Here is a 15,327-nt window from a genome sequence, read left to right on the forward strand (position 1 = left end):
TGTAGAGACATGAAAACAGAGAGGTGGGTAGTCAGGCCTTACTAGAAGATGTAGAGACATGAAAACAGAGAGGTGGGTGGTCAGGCCTTACTAGAAGATGTAGAGACATGAAAACAGAGAGGAGGGTAGTCAGGCCTTACTAGAAGATGTAGAGACATGAAAACAGAGAGGTTGGTAGTCAGGCCTTACTAGAAGATGTAGAGACATGAAAACAGAGATGTGTGTAGTCAGGCCTTACTAGAAGATGTAGAGACATGAAAACAGAGAGGTGTGTAGTCAGGCCTTACTAGAAGATGTAGAGACAGGAACAGGATAGAGACATGAAAACAGAGAGGTGTGTAGTCAGGCCTTACTAGAAGATGTAGAGACATGAAAACAGAGAGGTGGGTCGTCAGGCCTTACTAGAAGATGTAGAGACATGAACAGGATAGACATGAAAACAGAGAGGTGGGTAGTCAGGCCTTACTAGAAGATGTAGAGACAGGAACAGGATAGACATGAAAACAGAGAGGTGGGTAGTCAGTCCTTACTTGAAGATGGGCCAGTGGGCGGAGCTCTCACAGTGGAAGCCTCTCTTCTTCTGGCCAGTCAGAATGTCCCAGATGATGATGGCCTGGGGGTCCTCCTTTGTGTCCATCAGGGGACTGAACGTCACCACGTACCTACCAAGCATTATATAACACCGTTATGTGGAGCTTCATAAGGATTCGTACAGATGACATAGACAGGTTATAACCACACTAGGCTCACCATGTACAGGGTAACTGCCAAAATGGAAGGAAACACTTGAGTCAACGAGGGATACAAAGTATAATGAAAGCAGGTGCTTCCACACAGGTGTGGTTCCTGAGGTAATTAAGCAATTAACATCCCATCATGCTTAGGGGCGGCAGGGTAGCCTAGTGGTTAGAGCGTTGGACTAGTAACCGGAAGGTTGCAAGTTCGAATCCCCGAGCTGACAAGGTACAAATCTGTCGTTCTGCCCCTGAACAGGCAGTTAACCCACCGTTCCTAGGCCTCATTGAAAATAAGAAATTGTTCTTAACTGACTTGCCTAGTAAAATGAAGGTAAACATTTTCACAAATTACATAGGGTCATGTATAAAAATGCCCAGTTGCACATTATCTTGGCTAGCATGGCTAGAAGAAGAGATCTCAGAGACTTTGAAAGAGGCTCTGAAAGGAGCCCAGGGGTTTTAAAGGGTGTGTGAGTCTCAGTAACTGGATCCCAGATTAACACTTCTGGGAGATTCTGGATCGGCACCCGAGACAGCGTTTTTCACACCACCATCAACAAAACACCAAATTAAGGATTTTATCGTGGAAGAACGGTTTCCCATCGTCACAGATCCCTCCGGGACTTTCATTAGTCACACCAGGTCCCTATTCCCAGTGATTAGAGACACCAGGTCCCTACTCCCAGTGATTAGTCACACCCGGTCCCTATTCCCAGTGATTAGTCACACCCGGTCCCTATTCCCAGTGATTAGGTACGGACCTGTTTCCCAGTGATTAGACACCCCGGTCCTATTCCCAGTGATTAGACACACCGGGGTCCTACTCCCAGTGATCAGGTACACCAGGTCCCTCTATTCCCAGTGATTGGGCCACGCAGGTCCTACTCCCAGTGATTAGACACACCAGGTCCCTACTCCAGTGATTAGACACACCAGACCTGTTCTTATGATTAGACACACCTGGGTCCTGTTCCAGTGGTTAGAATTTTCAGTCCTCTTCACGGTGATTGAACTTTGATTTTATTCACAGTGATTAGACACACCAGGTCCCTATTCCCAGTGATTAGACACACAGGTCCCTATTCCCAGTGATTCGATTACACCAGGTCCTACTCCCAGTGATTGAATACCCAGTCCCTGTTCCCAGTGATTAGACATGGTCTGGTGGGTTAACTGCACCAGGGGCAGTGACAGATTTTTACCTTGTTGGCTCGGGATTCGATCTCGCAACCTTTCGGTTACAAGTCCAACGCTCTAACCACTAGGCTACCTGCCCCCCAACCACTAGGCTACCTACCCCCACCCCTCTCTAACCACTAGGCTACCTGCCCCCCTAACCACTAGGCTACCTGCCCCCCTCTAACCACTAGGCTACCTGCCCCCCTCTAACCACTAGGCTACCTGCCCCCCTAACCACTGGGCTACCTGCCCCCCAACCACTAGGCTACCTGCCCCCACCTCTAACCACTAGGCTACCTGCCCCCTAACCACTAGGCTACCTGCCCCCCTAACCACTAGGCTACCTGCCCCCCTAAACTACTTCCAGGCTACCTGCCCCCACCTCTAACCACTAGGCTACCTGGCCCCCACCTCTAACCACTAGGCTACCTGCCCCCCCCTAACCAATAGGCCTGCCCCCCTTCTAACCACTAACACTGCCCCCCCCTCTAACCACTAGGCCACCTGTCCCCCTAACCACTAGGCTACCTGCCCCCCTCTAACCACTAGGCTGCCCCCTAACCACTAGGCTACCTGCCCCCTCTAACCACTAGGCTACCTGCCCCCCTAACCACTAGGCTACCCCCATCAGGCTTCATAGATGTGATATAGACAGGCATGTATTATTCATTAGCGATTGGTTACCTCTCGCAGGGGAGAAGTCGATCAGAGACACTCCTGGTGGCTGAAACGTTGGATCTGCTTGAACTTCTCTCCGCCCCACAATGCAATGCCTCGCTGGTGGAGACAGTGGCCAGGTAGGTTCCCTTGGGAGACCAGCGCACATAGGTCTCTGTCCAGCGCTACAGGGACACAACACGGTCACAACCTCAGAATCAAATCAATATACACCACGGCAAAGACTCTGATTTACGCAATCAAACCTTCTACTTTTTAAGCATCAAAGCCGTAAAAACGATTTCTGTAGCTGTAGAATGCTCAGTGCAAAAAAATAAATTGATTGGTTGAACCATCATCTCACTGCCCTGTCGTGATTGGTTGAATGGTTGACTCACCGCCCTCTCCTCGGAGACGATTGGATCCTTGGCGTCGTTGTTGAAGATGGCGGTCCTCTCTCCTGATTCGTAGATGACGCTGTACTGGTCACGACAGTCAGGGTCCTCCATCCAGTGACGCATGTTACCCTGGCAACACAAACAGGAAGTGACCGTTAGTAATGACTTGTCCCCCCCCGTCCCTCCACAACACCGGGTGGGTATTCTCTGAATGTGTGGTTGAAGTGACCGTGTGTAACACTCACAAAGTCCTTGAAGGGCTGCTTCTCAGGAGTCTCCCACTCGTCACTGATGCTCATGTACCTGGAACACAACGTCACCATCTACAGCAGACAGTTCTATAACATGTATATCTATGGCAAACAATTCCGCCGTGTTGATGTTGTGCCTAGATGCCCAGAACATCCCATATAACAGCTGGAATGATGACCCTGAACACCCCATATAACAGCTGGAATGATGCACTGAACACCCCATATAACAGCTGGAATGATGCCCCCGGACACCCCATATAACAGCTGGAATGATGCCCCGAACACCCCATATAACAGCTGGAATGATGCCACCGGACACCCCATATAACAGCTGGAATGATGCCCTGAACACCCCATATAACAGCTGGAATGATGCCCCTGAACATCCCATATAACAGCTGGAATGATGCCCCGAACACCCCATATAACAGCTGGAATGATGCCCCGAACACCCCATATAACAGCTGGAATGATGCCCCGAACACCCCATATAACAGCTGGAATGATGCCCCGAACACCCCATATAACAGCTGGAATGATGCCCCTGAACACCCCATATAACAGCTGGAATGATGCCCCTGAACACCCCATATAACAGTGATGTGGTGTTTTCTTACTTGTCGAAGTCAGTGAACACATTGACTCTGAAGGTGTGCTGCTTGTCCAGCTTGTAGCCGTCAGCGTTCTTCACTGCCTCCAGAGCCTGAGTGGGAGCACCATACTCCAGGAAGATGTACCTACAGAAGAGATAACATTAACTACAGGTTAACTAACTATAGGTCTGAGTGGGATACTCCAGGAAGATGTACATTTACATTTACATTTAAGTCATTTAGCAGACGCTCTTATCCAGAGCGACTTACAAATTGGTGCTTTCACCTTATGACATCCAGTGGAACAGTAGTGCATCTAAGTCTTTTAAGGGGGGTGAGAAGGATTACTTTATCCTATCCTAGGTATTCCTTAAAGAGGTGGGGTTTCAGGTGTACCTACAGAGGAGATAACTACAGGTTAACTAACTATAGGTCTGAGTGGGATACTCCAGGAAGATGTACCTACAGAGGAGATAACTACAGGTTAACTAACTATAGGTCTGAGTTGGATACTACAGGAAGATGTACCTACAGAGGAGATAACTACAGGTTAACTAACTATAGGTCTGAGTGGGATACTCCAGGAAGATGTACCTACAGAGGAGATAACTACAGGTTACCTAACTATAGGTCTGAGTGATACTCCAGAAGATGTACTACAGAGGAGATAATCATATGAATTGACCAGGTCTGAGTGAGCTCTATACTTCCAGAAGACAGCATCGATAGAGGAGACAACGCAGAGCACAATTAACTATAGGTCTGAGTGTCTCATACCCAAACAAGATGGTAATTTCATAGAGTGAGATAATCAGAGGACACATTCAGAGTGGGAGTCTACATCTAAAGAATGCACAGAGAGATAACTACAGGTTAACTAACTATAGGTCTGAGTGGGAGCCCCATTACTCCAGGAAGATGTACCTACAGAGTGAGATAACTACAGAATTGAACAATCCAGGTCTGGAGGGATACTCCAGGAAGATGTACCTATAGAGGAGATAACTGCTTAACTAACTATAGGTCTGGAGAGACCCCATTACTCAGGAAGATGTACCTATAGAGAGATAACTAGGTTAACTAACTATAGAGTCTGATGGGAGCCCCATGCTCCAGAAAGATATACCAGAGGAGATAACTACAAGTTAACTAACTATAGGTCTGAGTTAGGATTATCCTGGGAAGATGTACCTACAGAGAGACAATTACAAACAACCTAACTATAGGTCTGGAGGCAGGATACCAGGAAGATGCAATGCCTACAGAGGAGATAACTGCAGGTTAACTAACTATAGGTCTGAGTGGGACTCCAGGAAGATGCTAGAGAGGAGATAACTACAGGTTAACTAACTATAGGTCTGAGGATACTCCAGGAAGATGTACCTAGAGGAGATAACTACAGGTTGACTAACTATAGGTCTGAGGAGCCCCATACTCAGGAAGATGTACCTACAGAGGAGATAACTACAGGTTAACTAACTATAGGTCTGAGTGGGATATCTAGAAGATGTACCTACAGAGTAGAGCAACTGCAGTTAACTAACTATTAGTCTGAGTGGGATACTCCAGGAAGATGTACCTACAGAGAGATAACTACAGGTTAACTAAATTACAGGTCTGAGAAGGATACTCAGGAAGATGTACCTACAGAGGAGATAACTGCAGGTTGACTAACTTATAGGTCTGAGTGATATCCCAGGAAGACGTACCTATAGAGAGATAACTACAGGTTAATAACTGAGTCTGAGTGGAGCCCCCTACTTTTTCAGGAAGATGTACCCTATAGAGGAGAGGAATTGCAGGTTAACTTCTTGCTAGGTCTGAGTGGGAGCCCCATGCTCAACAAGATGTACCTATAGGAGGAGATAACTGCAGGTTGAATTAACTAGGAGTGGGAGCCTATACTAGGAAAGATGTACCTACAGAGAGATAACTACCCAGGTTAATTAACTAGGGTCTGAGTGGAGCCCCATACCCAGAAGATGTACCTGCAGGAGAGATAATACAGGTTAACTAACTGTAGGTCACAGTGATACTCCAGGAAGATGTACCTATGGAGGAGATAGTCTGAGAAAGTTAATTAACTATAGGTCTGAGTGGAATTTATGCTCGGAAGATGTACTATAGAGAGATAACTATAAAGTTAACTAACTATAGGGTCTGAGTGATATCTCGGAAGATATTACCTACAGAGAGATAACTACAAGTTAACTAACTATAGGTCTGAGTGGATACTCCCAGGAAGATGTACCTACAGAGGAGATAACTACAGGTTAATTAACTATAGGTCTGAGTGGGATACTCCAGGAAGATGTACCTTTACAGAGGAGATAACTACAGGTTGATAACTATAGGTCTAGTTACACAGGATATCCAGGAAGATGTACCTACAGAGGAGATAACTGCAGGTTGATAACTATATAGGTCTGGTGGATGTCCAGGAAGATGCCTACTAGAGGAGATAACTACAGGTTAACTAACTATAGGTCTGGTGGAGCCCCCACTCCAGGAAGATGTACCTACAGAGGAGATAACTACAGGTTAACTAACTATATAGGTCTGAGTGGGAGCCCCATGCTCCCAGGAAGATGCCTATAGAGGAGATAACTACAGGTTAACTAACTATAGGTCTGGTGGGAGCCCCATACTCCCAGGAATAACTACAGATGTCTGACCTATAGAGGAGATAACTACAGGTTAACTAACTGAGTAGGATCTCCAGGAAGATGTGCCTACAAGAGACCCCATACTCAGGAAGATGTACCTACAGAGGGAGATAACTACAAGTTAACTAACTATAGGTCTGGTGGCAGCCCCATACTCCAGGAAGATGTACCTACAGGAGATAACTTCAGGTTAACTAACTATAGGTCTAAGTGCAGGATACTCAGGAAGATGTACCTATAGGGGAGATAACTACAGGTTAACTAACTATAGGTCTGAGTGGGAGCCCCATATACTCAGGAGACTACAGGTTAACCTACAGGAGGAGATAACTACAAGGAAGTTAACTACAGAGGGAGATAACTGGTTAAAACATAGGTCAGGGGGCCTCCTGAACCCTCCTGCAGCCTCCTGGTCCCTCCTGCAGCCTCCTGAACCCTCCTGCAGCCTCCTGAACCCTCCTGCAGCCTCCCTACCCCTCTACTTCTCACCCTTTAGTGAGTCCTTCAGGTCCGTCTACCGTAGGGTAGAACTCGTTGGTGATCTTGCCGAACTTGGAGAATATCTTGTGGATGACGTTTCTTCAGTTTCTCCAGGCGCTCGGGAGCCGACCTGGGGCACATTGTCCCGACAACTACAGAGTCTATCCCGTCTGCCTCCTGGGGCTATCCCGCAGCAGGTCGCAGTAGCTCTCTACAGGGGAGGGTAAAGAACATGTTATTTGATGAGGTAGTTTTATCAAACCAGGGTTCTCCATATCATTGATTGTGTATAGACAAAGACGGGCCCATGTATTAATAATGCCATTAAGAAGTATACACTTTTATTTTAATATCAAAGACGACTCATGTGTGCATACATTTTTACATGTTTACCATTAACTGGAGACACTGTCATCTAAAATTAGCTCTCTTGTCCCCCAAAAAAGTGAATTTACAATTTTTTGCCACACCTGCTGAAAATGAAACTTGGGTAAAGACTGTGAGGATGTAGTTGGGGCTTTGTTATAGTTTATAAAACACACATCTGCATTCACTATTATCTGACAGCTGGTAGTTGAGGTTAGACAGTAAAACACTGACGGCGGGGAGGCAAAATGTCCCTTCAACTAACAACTGGAAACAAAAACAGTTATGCTCGCATTTGTTTACAATAAGAACATAGCTAACAAACAAAATGTTGTAAAATGTCACAGACGTAGTAAATATTTCTCCTTTTGGTTCGCCATCTGTATGGACAACTGAGTGAATCGGTATGAATGAATCCACTGTTAGCTTTTAGCAGCTACTGTAGCTAACTAATATTATCACTTAAAATGAACATCCACACAAAAAAAGTTATCATTAACTGATCTTCACGTTGACCCTTCAAAAAAAAAACATGTTTAAAAAAATATTGTAACAATTATTTACATCCATTTTGGTTTATAATTACATATTGATGGCCTTGTAGCTAACTAACATTATCACTTAATGAACGTCCACATTAACTGATCTTCACGTTGAACCTTCAAATATATTTTAAATATGTCAATTAATTATATCCATTTTGGTTTATATGTCCATGTACTACATATGATGGCCTTTGAAGCTATCTACTATGTGTTAAAAACAACGTGCTAAAGCCGCTCTCCAGGCCGCATTATAATCCGGCATCTTTCCTGCGTTTCCTCACCTTCATCGTCGACATCATCTTCAAAGTCTTCTGGGTCACTGAACGAAGCGTTCCTCCTCGTCGAAATCGACATCAACCGGCATATCCTCCGTGTCGTGCATTTAACAGGCTAAATAAGTGTGTTTTAGTCGACGCTAAATCGGTGTAAAATGTAGATTTTGTGTATCACCATATGCGATTTACGTGAAAATGGACGAATTGCGGGAAACGTCGAGGAGGAGTTTAACTTCCGGTTTCACTACAGACACGTGTTAGTGTGTCGATAGGCTTCAAGTGCGATGCGTGCCTTTTAGATTCAGTTTACCAGATTGTATGAGATCGGAGAAAATGCGCCAGTTGCTGTTCATGTCTTTTAAAATCGATTTTTTATAATCGACTGGTTTTACTTTCCGTAGTGAGGGGAATCCATGAACGCACGCTCCGGTAAAACCAAACACGGTTTCCAGTCCCGGGAGATACTTTTCAGGCGATTGCTATCTATCAAGCTTCGTGAATTTGTCCACAAATTGCTTCTCAGATATCTTCAACATATACCTGGTACTGTAGTTATCATGCATTTGTCATTCAACTCAGTTGTTTTGTGTAGCTGACTTGGTTAACTTGATTACGAACGTGTTGCCATACAGTTCCTTACTTTACTTAGCTAGCTCTGGTCCAGGGCGGCAGTGTTTTTACTATTAGACTCGACGAACGCTTACTAAACGCCCTGGACCAGAGCTAGTAACCTACAATCTGTCTAAACTAAAGTCATATTCCCCCTCTTGGCTTTTCCCCATAGACATCTCTAAGCAGCATGGACAGCGAGTGCCTGGTGTTGTTGCCTCGGTGTGCGCTGTACTAGCGGACTAACAGACAGTCCCTACCAGACGACACCAGCCTCGAGAAACTGCTGGACTGGTTCACTGGTCTCACCAAGGAGGTGAGGAGACACACACACAGAGAGAAAGGTCTCACAAGCAAGAATAAGGAGGAGAGACTTCCTATATAATCTCTCACACACAGTGAGGATGAGAGACTTCCTATAAATCTCTCACACACAGCGAGGATGAGAGACTTCCCTATATAATCTCTCACACAGCGAGGATGAGAGACTTCCTATATAATCTCCTCACACAGCGAGGATGAGAGACTACTGATACTTTACTGAATACTGGCCTTGTGGTTATAAGGTTATATTATTTATAAGGTTATATTATTGATAGGTTTATACACTTGGTTTATTTGACGATGTGTTACAGTACTGTTAGGCAGGAAAACAAGTTTGCGCCACACCAGCTCTAAGCGATCATGACCTACACAAATGACCACCCTGCTATTCCCTACTGGGTACTGTTGACCAGGCATTAAGGCACTGCAGTGCACTGTGGGGAATAGGTTGCCATTTAAGGACACAGACAATAATACCCAATTATACCTGTGGCGATGTTTTCCAGACCATGGCCTGGCCCTGTTGAGTCCTGCCCTGTCTGGTGGACTACATATCCACCGCGTGTCTGGACAAAACTACAGATCCCAGCATGCTTTCCTTCAGCCTCAAGCTTTCCGGCCTGCTGGCGGCCAGCCAACACGGCTTCAACCTGCTGCAGGTGAACTGACTGACTGATAGATATATTCAATCCATCCAGGTAGTATTGCAGGGTAGAAGGAAACGCACACAAATCAGATGTTATTGGTCACATACATGGTTAGAAGATGTTATTGGTCACATACACATGGTTAGCAGATGGTATTGGTCACATACACACATGGTTAGCAGATGTTATTGGTCACATACACATGGTTAGCAGATGTTATTGGTCACATACACATAGTTGGGGCAGATGTTATTGGTCACATACACATGGTTAGCAGATGTTAATGGTCACATACACATGGTTAGCAGATGTTAATGGTCACATACACATGGTTAGCAGATGTTATTGGTCACATACACATGGTTAGCAGATGGTATTGGTCACATACACATGGTTAGCAGATGTTATTGGTCACATACACATGGTTAGCAGATGTTATTGGTCACATACACATGGTTAGCAGATGTTATTGGTCACATACACATGGTTAGCAGATGTTATTGGTCATTTAGCAGATGTTATTGGTCACATACACATGGTTAGGTTATTGGTCACATACACACATGGTTATTGGTCAGATGTTATTGGTCACATACACATGGTTAGCAGATGTTATTGGTCACATACACATGGTTAGCAGATGTTAATGTGAGTGTAGCGAAATGCTTGTGCTTCTAGTTCTGACCATGCAGTAATATCTAACAAATTCACAACAACTACCAAATACACACAAATCTAAAGGGAATAAGAATATGTACATATATATGGATGATAAAGAAGATTAATCTCATATTCAGGCCCAACAGGTGTAGTCATTATGGTAATAGGGTAGTCAATATGGTAATAGGATAGTCAATATGGTATTAGGGTAGTCAATATGGTAATAGGGTAGTCAATATGGTAATAGGGTAGTCAATATGGTAATAGGGTAGTCAATATGGTAATAGGGTAGTCGTTATGGTAATAGGGTAGTCGTTATGGTAATAGGGTAGTCAATATGGTAATAGGGTAGTCAATATGGTAATAGGGTAGTCAATATGGTAATAGGGTAGTCAATATGGTAATAGGGTAGTATGGTAATAGGGTAGTCAATATGGTAATAGGATAGTCAATATGGTAATAGGGTAGTCAATATGGTAATAGGATAGTCAATATGGTAATAGGATAGTCAATATGGTAATAGGATAGTCAATGTGGTAATAGGATAGTCAATATGGTAATAGGATAGTCAATATGGTAATAGGGTAGTCAATATGGTAATAGGGTAGTCAATATGGTAATAGGGTAGTCAATATGGTAATAGGGTAGTCATTATGGTAATGGGGTAGTCAATATGGTAATAGGGTAGTCAATATGGTAATAGGGTAGTCAATATGGTAGAGCCAGGTGTAGTCAATATGGTAATAGGGTAGTCAATATGGTAATAGGATAGTCTCAGGTGGAAGTTTCACCATATTGCTTACACCAATCAAATCTCTCCGCTCTCCACAAGTGATTTGTGATTGGGCGTCAGACTGTCTTCACCTCCTAGACATTCGCTATCTCTTCATCCCATCTCAGGATCGATCCATCCTGGGCGTGGCCTACGACAGCGAGCGATGGCAGATGGCTGGCCTATGGGAGGATCCGAGCGTGCGGATTGGCTGGATCCATGGCCTGAGTAACATGATGCGCCACACACAGGCCTTCCACTTCCTGGATCAGGCTGGTAGGTATGCCCCAGCTGGCAACTCAGAAACCTCAGACTTCCGACTTCAAGTCCGTTACAGAGAACTGGGAACTGGTCATCCCACTCCAAATCCTACTAATCCTACTAATCCTAATTCTACTTTCCAACCTGAAGATCACCGATATCGTGATTTGAATGCGTTTTGTTCCCGAGTTCCCGGCTGTCATGAAAGCAACAGTAGTACTCTGCTAAATGACTTAAATGTAAATGTATACTATCTAGGGAAGCCTTTCTATGGGTTTCTATCAACAGTAGTACTACAGTAGTATACTATCTAGAGCAGCCTTTCTATGGGTTTCTATCAACAGTAGTACTATAGTAGTATACTATCTAGAACAGCCTTTCTATGGGTTTCTATCTACAGGTTACTACAGTAGTATACTATCTAGAGCAGCCTTTCTATGGGTTTCTATCAACAGTAGTACTATAGTAGTATACTATCTAGAGCAGCCTTTCTATGGGTTTCTATCAACAGTAGTACTATAGTAGTATACTATCTAGAACAGCCTTTCTATGGGTTTCTATCAACAGGTTACTACAGTAGTATACTATCTAGAGCAGCCTTTCTATGGGTTTCTATCAACAGTAGTACTATAGTAGTATACTATCTAGAGCAGCCTTTCTATGGGTTTCTATCTACAGGTTACTACAGTAGTATACTATCTAGAGCAGCCTTTCTATGGGTTTATATCAACAGGTTACTACAGTAGTATACTATCTAGAGCAGCCTTTCTATGGGTTTCTATCTACAGGTTACAACAGTAGTATACTATCTAGAGCAGCCTTTCTATGGGTTTCTATCTACAGGTTACTACAGTAGTATACTATCTAGAGCAGCCTTTCTATGGGTTTCTATCTACAGGTTACTACAGTAGTATACTATCTAGAGCAGCCTTTCTATGGGTTTCTATCAACAGTAGTACTATAGTAGTATACTATCTAGAGCAGCCTTTCTATGGGTTTCTATCAACAGTAGTACTATAGTAGTATACTATCTAGGGAAGCCTTTCTATGGGTTTCTATTAACAGTAGTACTATAGTAGTATACTATCTAGGGAAGCCTTTCTATGGGTTTCTATCAACAGTAGTACTATAGTAGTATACTATCTAGAGCAGCCTTTCTATGGGTTTATATCAACAGGTTACTACAGTAGTATACTATCTAGAGCAGCCTTTCTATGGGTTTATATCAACACGGTAGTATACTGGTAGTAGGATACGGTAGCAGCCTTTCTTAAACTATGGGTTTCTGTCACGGGTTTTTTGCTGACAACGTCTGGAAAAACGAAGCGCTCTTCAAAGGGTCAGAATGCCGTGTGTTGTTCTGGTTGGTCGAATAGCACCGATGACAAGGAACTGTCAAAGGGTCAGAATGCCGTGTGTTGTTCTGGTTGGTCGAATAGCACCGATGACAAGGAACTGTCAAAGGGTCAGAATGCCGTGTGTTGTTCTGGTTGGTCGTATAGCACCGATGACAAGGAACTGTCAAAGGGTCAGAATGCCGTGTGTTGTTCTGGTTGGTCGAATAGCACCGATGACAAGGAACTGTCAAAGGGTCAGAATGCCGTGTGTTGTTCTGGTTGGTCGAATAGCACCGATGACAAGGAACTGTCAAGTGGGGAATCTGACGAAGAACTGTCATGTGGGGAATCTGACGAGGAACTGTCAAGTGGGGAATCTGACGAGGAACTGTCAAGTGGGGAATCTGACGAGGAACTGTCAAGTGGGGAATCTGACGAGGAACTGTCAAGTGGGGAATCTGACGAGGAACTGTCAAGTGGGGAATCTGACGAGGAACTGTCATGTGGAATCTGACGAGGAACTGTCAAGTGGGAATCTGACGAGGAACTGTCAAGTGGGAATCTGACGAGGAACTGTCAAGTGGGGAATCTGACGAGGAACTGTCAAGTGGGGAATCTGACGAGGAACTGTCATGTGGGGAATCTGACGTGGCTCGTTTCAGTTCGTTTGATCTTGTTCTCAGGTGTGGGTTATTTTTTTGTGTTTTGCTAATATTGCAACAACAAAAAAATTTGCTAGCTAGCTAACCAACAACTGTAACAATGTATTTGAGACAAGTTCTCATTGTGCAACTTTATGTTTTCAATTAACATTGGAGATTAAATATCGTTTACATGTTATCAATAATCTTAGCCAACCCTGTCTGTTTCCCCATAGTTGGGTATCCGTCGGTTTTGTTGCTACTCAACCAACCTGTCTATGTTAATGGTAGGTCTTGACATGTCAGAGTGACCTCAGTCGGGGTCTCAACATACTGTTGACAATTAGAATAGTAGAATCTGCATACGGTTGAGAATTAGAATAGTAGAATACACATACTGTTGACAATTAGAATAGTAGAATCTGCATACTGTTGACAATTAGAATAGTAGAATCTGCATACTGTTGACAATTAGAATAGTAGAATCTGCATACTGTTGATGTCACGGTTTGTACATGGTGAAGGAGAGTCGGACCAAACTGCAGCGTGTCGATGCGATTCATCTTTATTAGACAAACGTAAAACACGACAAAACACTAACACTACAAAAACAATAAACGAAAGCGAAAAACCGAAAACAGCCTATACATGTGTCTACTAACCTCTAACAAGGACATCAAGACACACAGGACAATCACCCACACAAACTCAAAGAATATGGCTGCCTAAATATGGTTTCCCAATCAGAGACAACGATAAACACCTGCCTCTGATTGAGAACGACTTCAGACAGCCATAGACTTATCTAGAACACCCCACTAGCTAAAATCCCCCATAATTACACACCACATACAAAAACCCATGCCACACCTGGCCTGACCAAATAAATAAAGATAAACACAAAATACTTGACCAGGGCGTGACAGTTGACAATTAGAATAGTAGAATACACATACTGTTGACAATTAGAATAGTAGAATACACATACTGTTGAGAGGTAGAATAGTAGAATACGCATACTGTTGAGAATTAGAATAGTAGAATCATACTGTTGAGAATTAGAATAGTAGAATACACATACTGTTGAGAATTAGAATAGTAGAATACACATACTGTTGAGAATTAGAATAGTAGAATACACATACTGTTTGAGAATTAGAATAGTAGAATACGCATACTGTTGAAATTAGAATAGTAGAATCATACGGTTGAATTAGTAGAAATACACATACGGTTGAGAATTAGAATAATAGAATACACATACTGTTGAGAATTAGAATAGTAGAATACACATACTGTTGAGAATTAGAATAGTAGAATACACATACTGTTGAGAATTAGAATAGTAGAATACACATACTGTTGAGAATTAGAATAGTAGAATACACATACTGTTGAGAATTAGAATAGTAGAATACACATGTTGAAATTAGAATATTAGAATACACATACTGTTGAGAATTAGAATAGTAGAATACACATACTGTTGAGAATTAGAATAGTAGAATACACATACTGTTGAGAATTAGAATAGTAGAATACACATACTGTTGAGAATAATACGCATACTGTTGAGAATTAGAATAGTAGAATACACATACTGTTGAGAATTAGAATAGTAGAATACACATACTGTTGAGAATTAGAATAGTAGAATACACATACTGTTGAGAATTAGAATAGTAGAATACACATACTGTTGAGAATAATACGCATACTGTTGAGAATTAGAATAGTAGAATACGCATACTGTTGAGAATTAGAATAGTAGAATCTGCATACTGTTGAGAATTAGAATAGTAGAATACGCATACTGTTGAGAATTAGAATAGTAGCATAAACAAGGTGCGATTTCAACATTTGGCTGTGCGTCAGCGGTGTTTTCTCTTGTTGTGTCAGCCACTCAATTAGACATGTCAGCTAACA

The 15,327-nt window shown here is 43.1% G+C and overlaps 1 protein-coding gene across 1 annotated transcript; it reads right to left on the reverse strand.

Annotated features, from left to right (window-relative positions):
* Window positions 1-526: 526 nt before the first annotated feature.
* LOC135566736 (eukaryotic translation initiation factor 3 subunit B-like) lies at window positions 527-8,239 on the reverse strand. Its single transcript, XM_065014358.1, has 7 exons — window positions 8,196-8,239; window positions 6,974-7,063; window positions 3,843-3,962; window positions 3,217-3,274; window positions 2,972-3,100; window positions 2,601-2,758; window positions 527-662 (listed from the first exon to the last, which is right to left on the reverse strand). The coding sequence occupies exons 1-7, from the start codon at window positions 8,237-8,239 to the stop codon at window positions 527-529; spliced, it is 735 nt and encodes a 244-aa protein (XP_064870430.1).
* Between the last annotated feature and the right edge of the window lie 7,088 nt (window positions 8,240-15,327).

Source organism: Oncorhynchus nerka, unplaced genomic scaffold (assembly GCF_034236695.1).
Source record: "Oncorhynchus nerka isolate Pitt River unplaced genomic scaffold, Oner_Uvic_2.0 unplaced_scaffold_3535, whole genome shotgun sequence".
Taxonomy (NCBI): Eukaryota; Metazoa; Chordata; class Actinopteri; order Salmoniformes; family Salmonidae; genus Oncorhynchus; species Oncorhynchus nerka.